This window comes from Heterocephalus glaber, unplaced genomic scaffold, assembly GCF_053883595.1.
Source record: "Heterocephalus glaber isolate CG9 unplaced genomic scaffold, H.glaber_assembly_v1.0 deba00001481, whole genome shotgun sequence".
NCBI classification, from domain to species: Eukaryota; Metazoa; Chordata; class Mammalia; order Rodentia; family Bathyergidae; genus Heterocephalus; species Heterocephalus glaber.
In genome coordinates, this window is record NW_028258317.1 from 12,821,193 (window position 1) to 12,841,072 (window position 19,880).

The window sequence follows — 19,880 nt, forward strand, 5'->3', positions numbered from 1 at the left end:
TGGCATCGTGGTGGCTGCGAGTGCTCTGAACAAATCAATAAGGAAAAGCTTGACAGCCGAAAAGAAAAATGGGCAGTCATCAGCCCCAAAGAGGAAGCACAAACAGCCCAAAAACATACAAAAAGATGCCTTAACCTTTTTTAGTAATCAGGAACATACAAATTGAAATGAGATCTCCGATACCCACAAGACTGGAAGAAATGAAAGTTGGCAAGGATGCGGAGCAGTGAGATCTCTCAAATATTGCTGGTGGGAGTGTAAATGGATCACTTTGAGAAAATGTGGCAAACCCTATGATACAACAATTCCATTTCCAGGTTTATACCGTAGAGAAACTCTGTACATGTTTGCCAGGAGATATGTATGGAAATGTTCAGCCATCTTGCTCACAACAACCAAACAAAACGCTGGAAACAGCCCAAGTGTCCAGAGACGGGAATGAACAAATAAATGGTGGCATATTCATACACAACTACTACAACAAGCAAACTACAGCTATGCTCAGCAACACATATCTGACAAACATAGGTAGCACCAAAGGGCAAGTTTGAGACAGCATGATTCCACTCACATATGAAAAGGCAAGCCAGGCCTGGTGGTGCAGGCCTGTAATCTCAGCACTCGGGAGGCTGAGGCAGGAGAATCACTGCAAGTTTGAGGCCAGCCTGAGCTACATTGTGAGACCCTGTCTCAAAAACAAACAAACAAAAAACAAAAAAACAGCAAAAAAAGGGCAAGCAAAATGAAATGATACAGGGTTTACAAAGCATATACATATGAAGCTATAAAGAAAAGCAAGGATAGATACATGCCAACTTCAAACTCAGCTCCTCCCACTGAAGGAGGGCCATGTGAAAGGTGGGCACACAGAGGTTTCCACATAAGCAGAATTGGATATACTGTATATTTGTATTACTGTTTTTCATATTTTATGTGTTATAGTCTTTTCTATGAGTAAAGTATTTCATAGTAGTATATTCCTAATTAAAATGAAATAATGGTATGAAGTTATATTGCCTGGAATTGAATCCTTGAGCAAATTTTATTGTTGTTGTTGTGGGGGGGTTGATTTTTTTTTTGTTTTGGGTTTTTTTGTTTGTTTGTTTGTTTGCTGTGCTGGGTGTAGAACCCAGGGACTTGTGCGTGCTAGGCAAGTACTCTGCCACTGAGCTGCCACATCCCCAGTTCTTGAGCAAGATATTTAATCTTTCTGAGCCTCAAGTTCCTTATCTGCTGGAAGAGGTATTTGGGAGACCATTCTAGGGGCCACATGCCCAACTCATGTGCCTCCAAAGCCTTTCTAGGGGAAGACTCATCTATGAGATGCCGATGGATCCATCTCCTACAGGAATGGTTAGCAGAGTTAAAGGCCATGCATCCTGAACACATCTCCTGGGAGTCACACTGGCTGAGTTCGGAGATCTGAAGGGCTCTTTTCAAGGTGGAGGATTGTACCTGTTCCTTGAGTCCTTAGAGCTGGGGTGAGCAAACTAGGTAGGGCCCAGGGGCCAAATCCAGCAGCTGCCTATGTTTTAAAATAGTTTTATTGAAACATAGCCACCCTCATTTCAGTCTATGCCTGCATTCATGCTACACCTGCAGAGTTGAATAGTTGTTACAGAGAATGTAGGGCCACAAAGCTAAGGTATTTATTATCTAGCCCTTTATGGGAAATGTTTACTCTCCTCTGTTATAGCATGAGAACTCAGAACAGCAAATGTGAAAGAAAGGGTGATTCAGGCCAATGGAAGGAAAAGCTTTCTAAGCAGTGAGCTGGTCAAAGGACAGATGAGCTCCCTGGTGAAGGAGTGAGAGCTCTGCCTCTGGAGGGATGGAAGCAGATGCTGACTGGTCCTCTGGAGGGAGGCCCTGGGGGATGTTGTAACTGGACAGGTGAGATGTGTTTGCTTCTGTATTCTCCTTCCAGTCTGAAACTCTGTAGGAAGTAATTCCCAGCTTCAAGTGGCTCGTTATTAACTCTGACATTTTCTTGGCATTTTTACATCTTAACTCTCAGCAACATTTTCTTTGAAAATGTTCAGTTAAAAAAGGATTGTAATTCTTTAAAAATGAGATTTAAATGAAAATGGATTTCATTCTGGAATCTTCCTTTTTCAGTTAAAAAAATTGATTTTCATGGCCTTTGGATCTATTCCCATTTAGAATTGCTGCATTTTAAGAGCCTATATGTGCTAGGGACAATTTCTCTGTGACAAGTCCTTACAGGGAAGGAAAAGCTATTGCCATGATGTCGTGGACGAGAGTTGGAGGTAATGAGTGTGGGTTTCCTTAGATGCAGAGTCAATAAAGGCCATGGTGAAATACTGGAGAGATGAGAGAGGAAGGGAAAGCCCCAGGTCCTGAGGTCCTACTGTGAGACAGAGCCAGCCTCCAAGTGGCAGGGCCACAGAGTAGGGCTGTGGCTGGTCATTAAGCTTTGAGGTATTGGGTGAGAATATGGTGAGCGGAGGGTGGTAGCCTTGCTAGCCAGTCTGAATAACCTCTAGAGGATAGTGGGGAAATTTCCAGAGGGAGAAACCATAAAAAGCCCATCTTTCTTCTAGGCCTGGGAGTCCCTTTATGGGGCTCTTTGGCGATTCATCAGAAACCAAACAGCTGAAAGATAACTTGCCATAAATAACTCCTGAGAGTGATTGTTTTGCCCAGTGAGTAGCTCACTAAGAGCTGTCAGATACCTTCATATGGGGTATCACAAAGCTTCCAGCATTTCTCTGGTTTAGGCAGAGGTGGGTCTGCAAGAAGGGATGATAATAAACAGCCTTTAGGGGAACATCTCCAAGGGCAGCATTTAGGAAGGAGTGAAATGTGAAATACACATGAAATTGACTTTTGCCTGAGCTGGAAGGATAGATGCTTTGAAATGTGCACCTCAAGTGTTGGGTGAGGGATCCCTTGGGAGACTCAAACTCAGAGAATTGTTCAGTATCGTGGTGAACTGACCACTGGGCAAATCGATATGCAGTGGATTAACTCTCAGTGAGTAGCCACGGTATATGGCCTTCATCACCTTGTCCTTGAGACACTCGCCTGTCCTTCCCAAGGCCAGAGACAGAGTCATGCTCTGGCAGGGGCTTCTGGGGGTCATCTCCTTTATAGCTTTCAAACATTTACTACTAGCACAGAGACCCTCTTTTCAAAGTGAGCCTTTTGTGGATCCTGGTGCTGTGTCTAAACCTGACACAAGGGCAGGTGCTGGCTGGAATGAAGGAAAGAGCCCAGAGCTCAAGCTCTTTGCTGAACTCTGGGCCCCTGCTGGGCCGAGTTTGAAACCTCCAAGCTGACCCAGCCCAAAGACAGCTGTTGTCAGCTGTAAATCTATCCCTTTGGGACAATAATCACATCAGATAAAGACACAGTATTGGAAATGAGGATGAGGCAAAAGGGACAGCCCTTTGAAATGGGACAGCCATGTCACTGGGGTTTTTAACCTGCTATTCACTGCAGAAGTGCTTGCTTTAGGGCAGCGAGAGAAATGTTAGTCCTCAGTCCTTAATGGGTTGCCTCTCCTGACTCAGGCTAAGAGTGCTGATGCAACGGAGGTCTGCAGTGTTATTCTGGGGGAAATGGACCTTTCTGGATGCTGTTAGCTTTAACTTCTGTTGACCTGTTGCATTGCGTCCTCTATAGATTATTAGAAGGCTCTGAATTGGGAACCCAGAGATTCCTGTTCCAAAGACAGGAAATAAATCTCTCTCTCTGGTCCCCAGTGTCTTCATCTGAAAGCGAGGGAATGGGCTATATTAGCATTGCTTGGAAATTTGGATCCACACACCAAGAAAGGGAGAGGGTAGAACAGAAACCCAATGAGGGTGCCAACATTTTTATTTTGCCACATCAGCACATTGAAAACAAAACCCTCCTACTATCTATCATTGTATCAGCATTGTATGAGCTGTGAAGGACCTTGTCTAAATTAAGGATAGTTCTTTCAGTGGAATAAATTTAACTCTGAGGAAAACCTCACTATATTGTTCTCACTTTTCTCTTTTTACCTGAGCACACTGGTTTTCTGTTGCTACTTAACAGATCACCACAGATTTAGTGGTTTCAGCCACACTCATTTATCATCTCACAGTTGCCTGCCAGGGGTCTGGGCACAGTGTGGCTCTGCTGGTTGCTATGCTCAGGGATTCCCAAGGTGTCAGCTGAGCTGGGTTCTATCGAGGGGCTTGATGTGGAGATTTGCTTCCATGAACATTCAGGTTATTGGCAGAATTGAGGTCCTGGAACTGTAGGACCAAGGTCCCTATTTCCTTGGCATGTGGCCCTCTATATCATCAATCCAACAGGGGCACACAAACCCATATCAGGCGCTCCAGTTCTGATTTCCCCTCTGCTACCAACTGAAGTGATCTGCTCTCATTGGGCCCACCAGGATGATAATTCAAGGTCAGCAGATTAGTAGCCTAATCCACAAAATCTCTTTTTCCCTAAAACATAACATTCATGAAATTAACACCAAGAAGTGAAGGTCACAGGGGCCAAAGCTCTGCCTACCATACTTAATCTGGTGAACACTGGGTCAGGCAAACATTTGAGAACAGTGCAAGATTCTTCCAGCTCCAATACTGGTTGTCACATATCCTCAGATTTTTTAGTTGACTTACCCAAGAGTTGTGTGTGAAAAGCTAGGGCATCATTACTGATGCAGAATCTTGGACAGACTAGGCATTCAGGAAATGTTTGCTAAGCAAACACATATTAATAAGTATTAATAAGTTCATTGTTCTTGATGTTATTTTAATGCAACTTTGATTATAAATCTTGTGATGCTGTCTTATGATTGTGATTAGATTAGAAAACAAGCCAAAATAATTACAGAAATGTATTAAAACTAGGGATGATTCAGTAAATCACAGTAAAAACAATTAAAACATGGACTTCTCCTTTGCTCAGCTAGTGGGAGAAGCATTGCTTTCAGTCAAGAGGCAGGGATAATTAATCAAGGACCCCAAGAATAGTAAGACCCATCTTTCCTCTAATCCCTTCCTTCTTTCATTTCTCTTTCTACCTTTTCTTTTTCTGTCTTTCTTGGCCAAAAAAATTAATTTGGCTAATTTTAAAATTAAAATTTAAAAGGTGAATTATTTCCTAGTTAGACACAGGACATAATCCAAACTCCCCATCCTGGGACTCAGAACCCTCCTTTCCTGTCCCTGGCCACCTTATCCCCTTTTCTGGTCCCCTCACTTCCTGCCTCTGTTTGCCTTGTTAATGCTCATTTGGTTCTGACTCTCTTCTCCAGAGTCCCCTCTGCCAAAACCACTCCTGGCTCTTCCTTGGGTGCCCACAATCTGGGTCTGCTCCTGAGCACTGTCTTCTGTGTGATGTGAGGACCCAGGCCAGGCCCTGTCTCATGGCCCCAGTGGACAAAGTGCTCTCTGAGGCCAGGACCATGGTGAGCTCATTTTCCTATCAGTTGGCACCTACTCAGGGAAGTTTCATTTCTGTTTCCTCTTTCTCTCTTTCCTTCCTTCCTTCCTTCCTTCCTTCCATTCTTCCTCTCGTTTGTTTTCAGTACTAGGGATTGAACCCAAGGCCTTTTACACTGAGCTACATCCCCAGCCCTTTTTATTTTTTCCTTTTGAGACAGGGTCTTGCTAAGTTGCTAAGTTATCCAGGCTGTGCTCAAACTTGTCATCCTTCTGCATCAGCCTCCCAGTGCTGAGATTACAGGGAGTTTCAAACACTAACAAATTCTAACCTACTCTGTCCCATGTTATGGTTACTTAAAGGGTAGGGTAGGCAGGGACAAGCAGAAAGATAAAGGAGGACAGAATGTAGAGAAAGACAAAGGTAAGGAGAGAGACATGCAAGTAGAAAAAGAAGGAAGGAAAATGAGGGACAGCATCATAGGCTTCTCAGCATTCAGCAGGTACCTGCCGAATCCTGGTGGCAGATCCATCTAAGGCCTGGAGAAATATAACAAAGTCCTTTCCTTTCTGGGGCTTGTATCCCAGTTAAGGAAATCAGACAATATGCAGGCAAACAAAGAGTAGAGAAGAGGACATCAGGTCATTGGAAGGACTACATTAGGCCATTAATGTAGTGATGCTACACTCTAGAGAGTGGTGGGGGTGGGTACCATTTGGGGTGAGAAGGTCTGGATGAGAAGAAGGACTGAGCTATACTGAGAATTGAGGGAAAAATAGTCAGGGAAAAAAACCCAGCATGGGGCCCGGGGATTTAGCTCAGTGGTTCAGCAACTGCCTCACAAGTGCAAGGTCCCTAGTTCAATCCCAGGTACAAAACAAAAAAACTCCAGCAAGTACAATGGCCCAAAGACAGGAAGCAAATTGCTTTTGATTTCAGGGAACTAAAAGGAGGCTGGTAAGGCCTTACTTGGTGAGCAATGGGAAGAGTGGAAGGAAATCAGCCCAGAGTGGGAGGCAGGGGCTGGATTGTGTGGCTTGAATTATGATAAGGTGTGTTAAGAAAATTATCCCCAACGTGTAAATACAAAGATGTGGTCAGGTGACCAGGTAGCCTAATACTTAGAGTCTTTGCTAACTGCCTGCCTAAGATCATTAGACTGGGTGATGGAACTTTGCCTAGCGGATTAAGACCCAGATATTTACAATTTTCTACAACTGATAAGTTGTGGTCATTTTTAATGATTTTTTTTTCTGTCCTCAAAGATTATAGCTTTATTGCTCTGTAGACCATTAATCAGTTTTATATCTAAATTAGCAATCTTATTCCTTTTTATTTATTTGCCTTAAAAGTTCCTATTTCTCAAATTCTCTTGAATCTTTGTCATTTTGCAAATCTCCTTATCAATAAATTACATAAAATGTTGACATTTTCACAATATCAATTTTCATGAGAATTATGTTGTTGGTGGTGTATTTTTTTTGGTACCGGGGATCGAACTTGGGTCCTTGCACTTGCGAGGCAGGCGGCGGAACCACTGAGCTAAATCCCTGGCCTGAGAATTATGTTTTTAACCTTGTGAGAATTATATTCCAATAGGAAGCTGAGCTTTAAGTGCCTAGAAAACAGGAGAATGAGAACAGATTTATGCTTTTCAAAGAGATCTCAGACTGCTGGGTGGTAGATGGGCTTTTCTGAGCCCAGGAGTTAGCAAGATGCACAGTTAGGAGCCAGGGCCTCAGTCAGAGAAGAGCTGATGGTGTGACTGTGATGAGGGAGGTAGAGGCAAGAAGGTGGGACATAAGCCGTGATTGACCCCAACCCTTGTGGACATTTTTCCTCTTTCCGTTGCCTGATCTGTTCTATTAGGGACTTGCCCTGCCTACTATGCGAGCTCCTGGGCAGGGTCTGTATCCAGCCTTTATGCATCCTCAGCATCCAGTGTTGGGCTGAGTAAGAGCACTGCTTGGCAAGTGTTTCCAAATGAATTCTTTCCTGTAGATTCATCATTATCTTCTTAATTTTTTTTTTTTTTACTATTTTAGTAACATATGTATCACATAAAAATTTACCATGTTAGCTATCTGTAAGTGTACAGTGCCGTGGCATGAAGTGCATTTCACATAGCTGGGCCATATCACCACCCTCCATCCCCAGGACATTTCCATCACCGTGAACTGAAACTCAGCCTATCAAACACTCACTCCCCATTACTCCCTTTCCCTGCCCCTGGCAACCACCATCAACTTGGCCAGTTTTAAAGTTGGAATTGTTCTTTCTCTGAATTTCATACTAGGTACTTCACATGAGTGAAATCATACATCGTTTTTCCTTTTGTTGGCTTATTTCATTTAGCATAATGTCTTCAGGGTCCATCCATATTGCAGCAAGTGTCAGCATTTCCCTCCTTTTAGATGGAATAGTATCTCAGAGATTGGGTGTGTACTACAGCTTGCTTATCCATGCGTCAGTTGATAGACATTGGGATGTTTCCATCTTTCAGCCATTGTGACTGCCGGTGCTGTGAACCTGGCGTACAGATGTCTCCCTGAGTTCCTATTTTCAGCTCTTTTGGGTACACATCTAGAAGCAAATTTGCTGGGTCATGTGGTAGTTCTGTGGTTGACTTTCTGAGGTCTGTGTCTTGTTTTTTCAATGGAATCATCTTGTATTTTCACTAATAGCACATAGGCATTCCTGTTTCTACACATCCTCATCAACTCTTGTTATTTTCTGTTTGTTTTTATAATCCTCAAGGGTGGGGATTCACAAATAGGAAGAGGGCCAAGAGATGGGGGAAGGAAGGAGGGAGGGAAAGGAAAGGGAAGTAAAAAGAATTAAGAAGTGTTATGTACATGTACCAGTTCCCCATGATGAATGTAATCATTATGTACTGCAGACATCTACTAATAAAACAAAAACTAAATTTAAAAAACAAAATATAAATTGCCATGGGAGGGAGAGACCCAGGATGAGGTATTTTGGAGGCTTTTCTTCAGTGTGCTCTTCAGGAAGATGGCCGAGGATCTGGAATGGATCCTGGGTTTGGAAGGGGCTCAGTGGACAGAGGACGAGATGCTAAGGCCACACTTCACTGAGCTCACCCCATGGCCCAGGACTGGTGAGAGGCCCGACCACACGAGAATGGAAGCTGAAGGCTTCCCATGAGACAGAGTTGGTTTGTGTGACTGCACAGTTGGGCTTTGGCCCCTGGGGAGAGCTGTGTCTAATTTCGACCTCTCTTTCTATGTGTTGCTTTCCAGTGTGACAACGCAAAAGGGCTGAAAGCCTTCTACGATGCAATAAAATATGGGCCGAACCATTTGATGGTGTTTGGAGGCGTCTGTCCATCTGTCACATCCATCATTGCTGAGTCCCTCCAAGGCTGGAACCTGGTGCAGGTAAATTCAAAGCTGCTTCCACTGGGGCGAACGGTCCTTGTTGGCCTCTAGTTGTCTGCAGGAATGGCTCCTTGCATGACGGGGCTCCTCAAGTCAGGTGGCCCAGACTCTCCTGCATAATTGCACAGCCTCTACTTCCTGGCCTGACCCTCTGGCCTGAGCTGGTGTTGCCCACACTGTGGGTTTTTAAAGGCATCCCTGATGCCACTGCAACGTGTTGGAGCTCTCAGTGTTCACAACAGCTTCCTTAGCCCAACTCTCAGGGCCATCAGTGCCACCTGAGTGCCTGTCCAGGGTGATCTGCTTCTGCCACCTGCCCCTTGGAAAAGCACCTCTAAACAGGCCTGTCCCACACAAATCCTGTGCCTGGGCAGCTCAAAGCCTGCTAGCTCTGCATTCTTGACCAAAGCCCCTTTCCTTTCCCTCCTCTTTGAAATCTCATTTGTCCACCAAGGCACCTTTCTCCTCAGTAAAGCCTTTCCTGGGTATTTACTGTATGCTGCAAGTTCGATATATACTGAATGCTCCACCAATGAGTACATAGTTGGTTATAGGTGAACTTGCCCTTGTTAGCTGTTATTTGGAATGGGAGAGAAGAATGTAGAAAGATATAACCGCCATGGATGAGTGGGAGCCCATGCAGATGTTTACTTCTTGCTCCATCCATCCATCTAACTAATCAACACATATTTTGGGCAACTTACTTTATGTCTGGAAGTTTGGTAGGCCTTGGTGATGGAGGGCTGAATGAGACAGAAATGGTCCCCATAATTTCACAGTTTACATTCTAGGAGGAAGTCGGGCAGTAAGCAAGTAAATAACAAAGTACTAATACTGAGAGCTAATGGCTATATATGTCGGACTAACTATGCACTCCTCCAAGAACTTATATGCCTGAATTCATTTAATCCTTACAACTGTTCTGGGGCACTCTTGTTATCCCCATTTTATTCCTATCAGGAAACAGGCATAGAGAGGCTAAGTAAGTTACTCAAAGATTCACTGCTAAAAAGTAATAGGGCCAGAATTGGAACTCAGCTAGTCTGGCCCTTACTATAACTAAGCTATGACAGAAATAACAGGGTGATGGGATAAATAGTGACTGCTTTGGGTGATTAGGAAAGGCCTCCTGGAAAAGATGACATTTGAGCAGAGACCTGGAGGGTGGGAAGGAACGCACTGGGTGGAGAGCATCCCCAGTGGTGGGTGGAATGGCAGCTGCAGCAGGCAGCTGGTGATGAGAACAGATCTGGTGTGTCCACGAAACAGAAAACACGGTAGTGGGGTGGGGCCTGGGGCTGAGGAGTCAGGGTGGTGAGAGTGAGGGTGAAGAGGTGACAGGAGTCTGGCCACACAGAGGGTTCATTTGCACTCCACTTGTATTGACTGAGGACCTTCCCCGAACTTGGGCTGTGTGCATGGGTGCTGGGGAAGAACCCAAGCACACAGCCAAGAGGGGCAGTGGGTGAAAGCCAGGGCAGAGGCGTGATGAGGGAGAGGCTGCCCACTCAAGCCCTGAGCCAAGGCAGGGTTCCTAGGGCAAGTGAGATGGAGCTGGCTGCTGAAGGAGGAAAGGGTATAGGACAGCTGGAGACACGGAGGAAAGTGCTGCAGGCAGAGGAAACTGGTGGTGCGAAAGTGGAAGGTGGGAAAGTGTGTGGGCTTGGAGAGGGTGATTCACTCCATGTGGCCGGAGCAGGCCATGGTAGATGCGGGTGGGTGCAACAGGAGGAGGAGGCCAGGAAAGCAGCTCGACAGACCTTTGCATGGTGTAAGCCCCACTAGGCAGCTGGGAGCCAGTGTGGCTCAGTGTGCTGTGGGAACCTGGCTCCAAGCCCTCGAGGTTCCGCAAACCACTGTGAGACCTCGAACCAGTCACTCACCTTCTCTGGGCTTGAGCCTCCCTTCTGGGATGGCAAGAAACAGGAGCCTGCTTGCTGCCACTGGGGCTACGACTCTTTGCCTCGGTTTCCCCGTCTGTACAGTCATGGGAGTAGTTGGCCTGATTTCACAAGAATGCTGTATGCACTTAAAAGATTGCAAGTCATCTGAACTGTGCCTGGCACACAGTAAGCACTAATTGCTAGCCCTGCCCCATCTCCTACTCCCCAAGGTGAATCTTCCACAATGACTCAGCATTCCTGGTTTTTCTTGTGTTCCCACCACCTCACCACCTGAAACATCCCATTCACCTTATATCCAGTGTGGCAAATGCTACCCATTCTTTGAAAACAGCTTAAATGTTGCCTCCTCCAAGAAGGCTTTCCTGATTACTTGTAAGACACTTCCAAAGCAGAGCCCCATAGAAAATCTTCCTATTCGCTCCACCTTGTTTATGTCTAGCAGAGTAGTCTGGTTCTCCCTCCCTCTAGGCCTGTGCCTCTCTTAGGGTTTTGCAGATGTAGGGGCAGGTGTACAAATGTTTATCTGCCTGGCTGGCCTGTAAGACCAGTGAGGGAAGAACCCAGGTCTGAGATACTATACCTCCATTTTCCCTAACATTTCAGACTTTATTACATGTCTGCTGAATAATCAGAGGGATGGAAGGAGGGAGAAAGAGATGGAGGGATGGAGGATCTGCAAATAGCCATTTTCTCCAGACCTGAGAGGCCAAGGTCCCTAGGAAACCCCTTCCCCAGAGAGGGAGCACTCGACCCCACTGAGAACTGTCGGCCTCCCAGAGTTCTCAGAAAAGCTGCAGGAACAAGTTAACTCTGACCAGCCCGGAGGGGAACTGGGTTATAAAATGGTAATCTTGGTAGTAATTTATTACTGGGTAGCAAATCATTGCAAAATTTAATAGCTCAAAGAGCAATATGTTTTATTGTTTCATTATTTCTAAGTATCAGAAATTCAGATCCACAGAAAGATTGGTCTCTCTTTCCTGGTGTTTGGGGCTCAGCTGGGAGATCTGCTTGCCTGGGGTTAGAGGGTCTGCTGCCAAGGTGGCATGCTCACCATGGGGGACTCCACAGTGCTGTTTGAGTGTCCTCATGACATGGCAGTGGAATCCCCCAAAGCGAGTCATCCAAAAGACCAAGCCGGAGCTGGCAATGTCTTTTAGGACCTAGCTGCGCAAATTGCATACCAATACTTCAGTTGTGTTCTGTTGATCATGGAAATTAGCACTGAGTTGTTGTGAAAGAGGAGTACCAAGGTCCAGAGGGAGGTGGAGGTTGCCTGAGGTTGTCTTAGAGACTGTCCAGCACAGTGACTATGGTCTGTGAGGAGGGTAGGCGTTCATGTTGCCCAGATGGGGAACTGACCCTAAGTTCCTTCCCTGTTGTGCAAAATGCCTGCCCATCCCTCATAACCCCAGATAAGTACCACTTCCTCTGTGATGTCTTCCCTGATGCCCCTCTTTTACCTCCTCTTCTGTGGCACCTGATCTTCCCAATCAATGAACTGTTCCATCCCTTTCTAAGCCATGCATTCCAACAGGGAGTCTCATCTTTCTCAAGCAGGTGAAAATTGATTCGTGGGTGGGAGGCAAAAAATTTTACTTTTTTCATTAAAATTTTTTTATCAGTACATGTTTGTAGAACATAATGATTATGTTTATTGTGGGGAGTAGGTACATGTACATAACACATCATCATTCTTTTTATTCCCCTTCCCCTCTCCTTCCTCCCTCTCCCTCCATCTCAAGATTTCCTTCCCATTTACCAAAGATCTATCTCCGTATTTCCTATTGTTTGTCTTTTCTTTTGCTCTTTAAATTATTTATACTTTGGGTTTCTCATGTTAAAAAAAGTTATGTGTTATTTAAACTTACAGGCCTGATATATTTCACTTAACATTATGGTCTCAAGGTGCATCCATTTTCCTACAAATGACTCAAATTTATCCTTCTTTATGGCAGAGTAGTACTCTGTTGTGTATAAATACCAGATTTTCTTTACTCATTCATCTGCTGATGGATATATAGGCTGCTTGTAAGATTTAGCTATTACAGTTGTGCTGCTAAACATGAGTATACATGTATCACAGTAGTTGATGTCTATAACTCTTTCAGAAAGCTATCTAGCTGGATTGAATGGAATTTGTAGTTTTAGTTTTTTTGAGGAGTCTCCATACTGATTTCCATAGTAGCTGTACTAGTTTACATTTCCATCAATGGTATAGAAGGTTTTCTTTTTCCCTGTAGCCTCTTCAGCATGTATATAGTACATAAACAGATATATGAGCATCTGTGGTGTTATAGTGTCATGAGGAGAGATTAGGAAAAATTATCTTCTAAAGCTCCTCAGGAGACTGATAGTGAAGAGGAGATTAAGAAACACTGGCCCACATCACTTCTACATCACACACAGTATTCTGTCACTAAATGAATTATGTGTAGAGGAAGTAATTTGTTCTGTATCCCTCTCTTGCCTACTGGATGGGACCCCTCGTTTTCTTCATCCAAGTGCCAAGCACTGCACCTGGCTCACAGCATGCCCCTGCTGAATACTGACCTGAGTACAGAAGGCAGGCTGGGCATCCTAAAGCCCTTACAGTGTGAATTTGCCCATGAGACAGTAGAGGGCACGGAGTGAGCAGGTTCTCAGCCTCCACCTACCAATGCAGAAATGTCCTGCATTTCTGAAGGCTCCTTGAGTGATGCTGGGGCACAGTCCACTGCTGCCCTAGTGCTTGCTGTATGTGTGTCAGGCAGCCCAGGGGACTGGATGGTGCCTGCAAGATTGCCATGCTCTGGGCATCCTGGAGGCAGCACTGTGGGATGAGCCCAGGAGAGTGGACTTCTTCCAGACTTTTGGAGCTGGGCAGGTGGAATGGAGGAACAAAAACCTGGGTCCTGATGAGGGGGTACAGGTAACCTGAGAGTCTGGGTTTCTGCCTCCTTACCACTTTCAGGACACATAGCCCCATTTGTTATGAGCCAAACTCTGTGGACCTCCCAAGCCACTCTGGCTTCCTATGTGGGAGGCTGAGCTTGCTTCCAGAGATGGTGGAGGGCTGGGTGGGTGGGTCTGCAGCCATCAAGGGATTTGATGAATCCCTTAACTTATTCAAAACTGGTCTCCAAAACAGTTTCACAAGCAGAAAAATGCATGTAATTTGTATAATTGAAAAGGAGCTCTGGCTGCCCTTTGGGGGAGCAGTGCTTGCTGGACAGAAACAGGCTGGAATGCATAATCAGTTGTTTCTGTTTCCTGTGCCACAAAAATTGGGAGGGATTCACAGGCTGCAGGGTGAAAATTCACCCTGGTGCTGAAACCAGTTAAATATAACTTTTGCTTTGTATTGGGCTTCTTAATTCATGGTTGCTATGTAGGGAGGCTAATACTGTTTTCACTGTGATGTGAGTCACTTAGCCACTGGGAGCCTGAGTTTCTGCATCTAGAGTCAAGGAACTTGCCAGGGTCCAGGGTTTGATGTGCAGGGCAGGATGGCTCTGTCCCTCTCTGGCCTGGGCAGACATTGCCCAGGTATGGGGCCCAGATCTGGGCCTCACACAGAGATGGAGCCACCTGGGCATGATCAGGAAGGGTCAGGATCTGGATGTTTAAGACAGATCACATTCAGACCAGAGAGGAGGGCCAAGGCTCGGCCTCTAGGCCAGCAAAGCTGTACTTGAGAGATTTTGCTGATGCTCTGTGACATAGGTGGAGAGAAGCAGGAGACATGGAAGAAGCTAGAGGGGTGCATGGTTTTCACCCGTTGCAAGCAGACCCTGCTATTGGAGGTTCCAAGCATGGAGTAGGCTGCCTGGCTGCGCGGTTGTGAGTTCCCTGTTGCCCAAGGTTCCGTGAGTGTTCTAATTTCAGCCAAGCCTGCTGTTGGGAAGTTCTTTTTGATTTTTTCTTTGTTTTGCAGTGCTGAGGGCTGAACCCAGGGCCTCCTGCATGCTAGCGAGCCAAGTGCTTTCTTGCTGAGCTGCATCCCCAGACTGTCTGGGAGATTTAATACATACAATAGATAAACCCAGGTTGGTGGCTGGCAAACTGTACAGGAAGATTGGCTTATGGGGGTGGGGAGTAGGGATATGATTATGTTAGCAATTAAATTCTGGGGGTGTACTCTGTGAAGATCCAGGTTAGGGGCTCATCAGGTCCCTCAAGGACTGTAGGCCACTTATCATCCCTGAGCCAGTCAATGCCAGCAGCTGAGGTAACTGCAGTGCACCTAGCTCCTGAAGACTTGCCAGGCCTGGTGCTCTTTAAGGCCCATTCATCTCCCAGGTACCTGGTCTCTTTAACAAGTGCCACCTGTTCACAGAACTTATGGGAAAGAGGACACGGAAGACACCACAGGCAGGGGCTGCTGCTGGGACACATATTGCCAGCGCAAAGCCCATGTCCATGGTGTGGCACGAGGCTGCTCTGTCACCTGGCCATTTCCCCATTTCTCCAGTTCCTTCATGCTGCTGGTCTCAAAACTGGCCATTCCCTCAGGACAGGTGTTCTCTCCACCTGGCAGGACTGTGTTCATCCTACATGGCATAGCATGGATGCCCCTTCTTCTGGGGAGCATCTTGTCCCTTCCTCTGTGTTCGCTTCCCTGCATGCCTCTCCCCAGGCACTAGCTCCCCTGCATCTGCCCCACTCTGGCCTGGAGCTGCCAGATGTCAGTGACTGGTCTCACTCACACCTGCACTTGGGCCTGCCTCCTGGGCTTCTAGCATGTCCCCTAAAAATGAAAGTCAGATCATTAGAGCCTGTTATGTCTGAAAGTACTCAATGTTTCTCCCAGCCCAGTGCATTGATAAAGGGACTCAAGGGGAGACCCAGAGTGGCCTTTGGCTCAAACTCAGGCCCATCTCTCCTCTCTTGACCCACTGTGTTTTATAATCTGTTTCCTGTTTCCTATAATCTCAGACCCTCAGAGTCCTATCCTCAGAGATCTGAAGGTGGCTTCCATGTGACTCTACTGCACACCCTTTGGGGGCAGTCATCAGACCTCCCTCCAACCTGGTCTGTCTTTCTGAAGCATGGGGTGGGGAGAGGCAGGAGAATTTGGAGCAGGGCAGGGAGAAAGGAAACAGGGTAGCTTGACAAGAAGAACTGGAGGCAAAGCCCAACGAAGGTTCCGGACATGCTGCTGAGAGGCAGTTTGATGCCCTCAAAGAGCAGGCTTCTCAGGAGGAAGCTGGACCCCGCCTCAGCTTGTAGACAGAAATAGTCCAGCAGATGAAAATAAAGTCAGATTCCTGACAGGATCAAGGGCTACTTGGAGGGAAATGCAAACTCTATTTCCTCAAGATCCGTGTCCCACAGAGCCTGTCCTTTAAAAGGCAGATGCAGTAGGTTATTAAATCAGAGGTGTGTTTCTCCTAGTACCTCCCAGGCCTGTCCTCACAGCCCACCCTGCCTTCTGTCCTGCCCCTGAGGATCTTTCTAGGAAGGAACTTTCTGGCTGATGTAATGGTGCTGTCTCCTCAGGGACATTCTGTGAGGGAGGAAAGACATGGAGGACACTCCAAAGGGAAAAGGAAGGTTTGCAGATGTGCTGGCAATAGCGTCCCAGTACCGTTAGGACTTGATTTCTGAAAATCTAAGTCATGCTTGGTTTTGACATTTAATAAAACAAATCAGTGAAAACCCCTAAATCAAGGCCTTTGCTATTTGCCAAATTCCAGCATCTCTGTGAACTGCCAGTCGATGCCATTTTGCTTCAGTGAAACAGGAATTGTGTGATCTGACTTGATTTTCTGGCATGATTATTCCATTAAACTGTAGGTTGCCTGAGAAATCAAATACTGCCTCTTACTTAGCTGTGGGTTGTAGAATTTGAGGTAGATTCATAGGGTGGCAGGACTGGGAGGGTCTTAGCAGTCCTGGGCTCCATGTCCCCACTGTACAGACTGGGAAACAGAGACACATTGAGAGGCAGGGAGAACCTCACCCAAGTCCTCACTCCGAAGCAACACTGGGGCCCTCGGCTTTGTAATAGATACCATTGTCTTACATTTTCTCTCTTAGCCTCACTTTTGTTTTTTGCAAAGTGGGAATAGCAAACCTGCCTTCTGTGTTTCATACAGATGTCATGAGAATCAACGAGCGATTTTCTCTTTTTGACAAAAGGAAAGTACTTTCATCAGTAATGAAACAGTAGCTACTGTTCCAGTGGCTACGACTTCTTGGCTAGGAGCAGATCTCTGAAAACACACACACACACACACACACACACACACACACACACAGCTTTGTATGGACAAGGCCTGCTCACCCTGGCACTGCAGACCCTGAAGCCAAGGGGTCAGGGGTGGGTGAGGCTCTATAGCAAGATGCTCAAAGTGCATACAATGTCTGCCTCTCTACCCCAGGAGTCAGAGCCCAGCAGACCAGAATCTTGCCATGGCCCATCCCATGTGGCCACCATGCCCTGGCCACAGAGTCTACATTGGAGTGAGTCTCCAGACTGGACTGTAACCTTTTAGGAGTGACAGTATGATTAGGCACAGTTGGAGACTTTGCTGCTGCTTCTGCTGTCTAAGAAAGAGAATAGAGGCCAACAATCCAGGGCAGTTGAAGCCATTTCTTGGCGCTGGTCTCTTGAGGGGCCATTTAGCACATTAATAATCTATGAGATGCCTCCGCCTTCTGGATTCATTAAAAACAGAAAAAGGAAGGAGAAGAAGAAATACTAAAGGCATATTCTATGAGCTAAGCAAAGGGGATAGGTGAACACTCCCCTGCCTGCCCCGGGATCTAGGGTCTATGGACCATCCTTCCTGGCCATGTGAGTGGATGGGGGTGTAGTGAAGCCTGTTTTCAGAGTGGAAAAAATGACCAGTGAGAAGTGAGGAAAGCCTGGTGGCTTCTGGTTTGGATGCAATAAGTAGGAAGAAAGAGGCTTTTCATGACAAAGGAGTCTGGGAGTTGGCTCAAGGTAGGACCAGCAGTGGTCATTGCAACAGAGAGAGGTGCTTTGGGACACCTCTACCTGTACAGTAGGTAAAGAGGGAACCATGTAGAAGGCTCTGTGGTGAAGTAAGAATGCCAGAGTCTCACTGAACTTATCTTTGTGGGGCTAATCACATCTGTCCTTCTGGGGGTATTGGAAGTGTCCACAAAGACAGGGAAGGTAGGGGCAGTGATTTAGCTCAGTGGTTCCTAGACCTGCATCCAAAGTGCAAGGTCCTGAGTTCAATCCCTGGTACCAAAAATAAAAAAACAAAAAACAGGGAAGGTAGAGCATACAGAACCCCTTTTCCACTTCGAGCCCTGCAGATACAATATTAATATATTTGCAATTGGAGATGCCAGCCCAGCCCAGCCCAGCCCTGGTCAGGGAACTCCTGGAAGATTTATAGGTCTCTAGTTCTCTTCAGATTCAAAGTTGTGTGGACGAAATTAACTATCTCGAACCATGAGGGTGATTCAGAACAATGCAATTAAAACAGAGACCTTGCAGGAGAGGGAAGGAAGCCCAAGGTGCCTATTAGGGGCACACACACTCTTTCTGGTTGAGTTTTCACAGAAGCAGAGGCAGGTTGAAGAAGGTGCGATGCTATCGAGTACATAGCAGTTCCCAATCTGTTCCTGCCACAGACCCAAACCCTATCTTTCCTGTCAATCTGGTGAAAGATTCAATTCAAGGTTCTGACCCCCATTTTTAATTCAAGACCACGATATCTAAAGTAATATCAGTTCCCAGCGTGGAACTCCAATAGACTCATTGTTTATGCATCTTTCACCACCAGCTAGTTCAACCCCTTTCTGGAAGCATATGGGGTGTAAATAATTCATTCTAAATAAATAAATCACTTGCACTACTTATGGTACAGTGGAAGCTGCTGGTCATTGGCACAACTGCAGCACACACTGAGTGGCATCTAAAGTTGCAGATTGAGTCTGGAAGGGACTGGAGAGAAACTAACCCTCTCCAGGGTCACAAACATGTGAATGGGACAATACCAGCCTACTAGAGTTGTGAGAAGTAGAAACAATAAAGGAGTATCATGATCCCAGCAGCCCAGTATTATCCTGGGGACCTTAGCTCTCTCGTTCATGAGAAAAAGATAAAGACCTCTTGAGGAGGATTACCAGTGATGATTTCCCTTGAGGTGGTGGTTCCCATGCTTTGGTTGATATCAAGGTCACCTGCGTAAAACAGCAAAATCTACTAGGCATGGGGTGACCATCCATCCTTGTTTGCCTGAGACTAAAAGTTTCCAATGAGTTAGGACTTTGGACTTTCAGTTAAAGCCAGGAAAATCCCAGGTGAACCAGGACAAGTTTGTCGCCCTCCCAGGGCTTCTGTGCTGTGTCTGAGCATCCAGGAGCTTCTGCTTCATGGTAGTGTTGCATTAGGGGAGGAGCCACCCTCAGCAGGAGGCTGGGGGGCTCATGGTAGGTAGGCTAGGAGGCGGTGCGGGCACCAGTTGAAAGGGTTGGACTACTCAAATGTACCGGATGGTGGAAATCATCAGGGGCTGAGTGGGGAGGGAGTCTCCTTTACTAGTTAAAGTTCAGATTCCCAGGACCCCTGCTTAGCATCACCCAGGAAGGAACCTATTAATTGTTAACAAGTACCATGGAAGTTCTTGTCGTAGGGCAAGTTTTGGAAATACTGTTCTTGAGATCCTCTAAGGCTGTGTGGATCAAGGCCCAGCTAAGCTCCTGGGAGGAGGGGGAAAAATGCAGACTCCCAAGCCCCACTCAGACCTTTGGCACAGAAGCTGCATTTTAGCCAAATCCTGGGTGTTTCTTGCTGCTCTAAGGTGCCTCCCTCGCTCAGGGTTACCTAGGGACTCTGAAATAGAGGCAGGGCTCCAAGAGCCTCTGGAGTAGGCTTCAGGGAACACATGCTGATTCTGCCTGAGGATCCACTTCCTGAATGTCAAATGAATGTTCTTACTGATTCTGGGCTTCCCTATGGTTCACATCATAGGCCAAAAGGACCCTTGTCAGACTGCAGTGTACAGCATGTGTAGTCTCTTAGCCAGCAAGACCCCACCACTTACTAGGCAGAAGCATACGTAGGTGCTGATGGCTCCAAATAAGGAATAGGAAAGAAAGGATACTGGGCTCAGCAGGAGGAGATGTGGGCTCTAATCGATCCTGTTCTGCTGGTTCCCAGCTGAGTAGCTCTATACCAGCCACTTACCTCCATGCTACAGTCTGAACATCTGCATTT

At 46.3% G+C, this 19,880-nt stretch overlaps 1 protein-coding gene across 2 annotated transcripts in view; it reads left to right on the forward strand.

Moving 5' to 3' along the window:
• Positions 1 to 19,880, forward strand: part of Gabbr2 (gamma-aminobutyric acid type B receptor subunit 2) — a 367,556-nt gene that overhangs the window by 106,568 nt on the left and 241,108 nt on the right. For both annotated transcript variants that reach the window (XM_087183622.1, XM_004864946.4), the window contains exon 2: positions 8,658 to 8,795. In XM_087183622.1, the coding sequence (XP_087039748.1) occupies positions 8,721 to 8,795 (75 nt within the window). In that variant the 5' untranslated portion in view covers positions 8,658 to 8,720. The remainder of the gene's footprint in view (positions 1 to 8,657; positions 8,796 to 19,880) is intronic.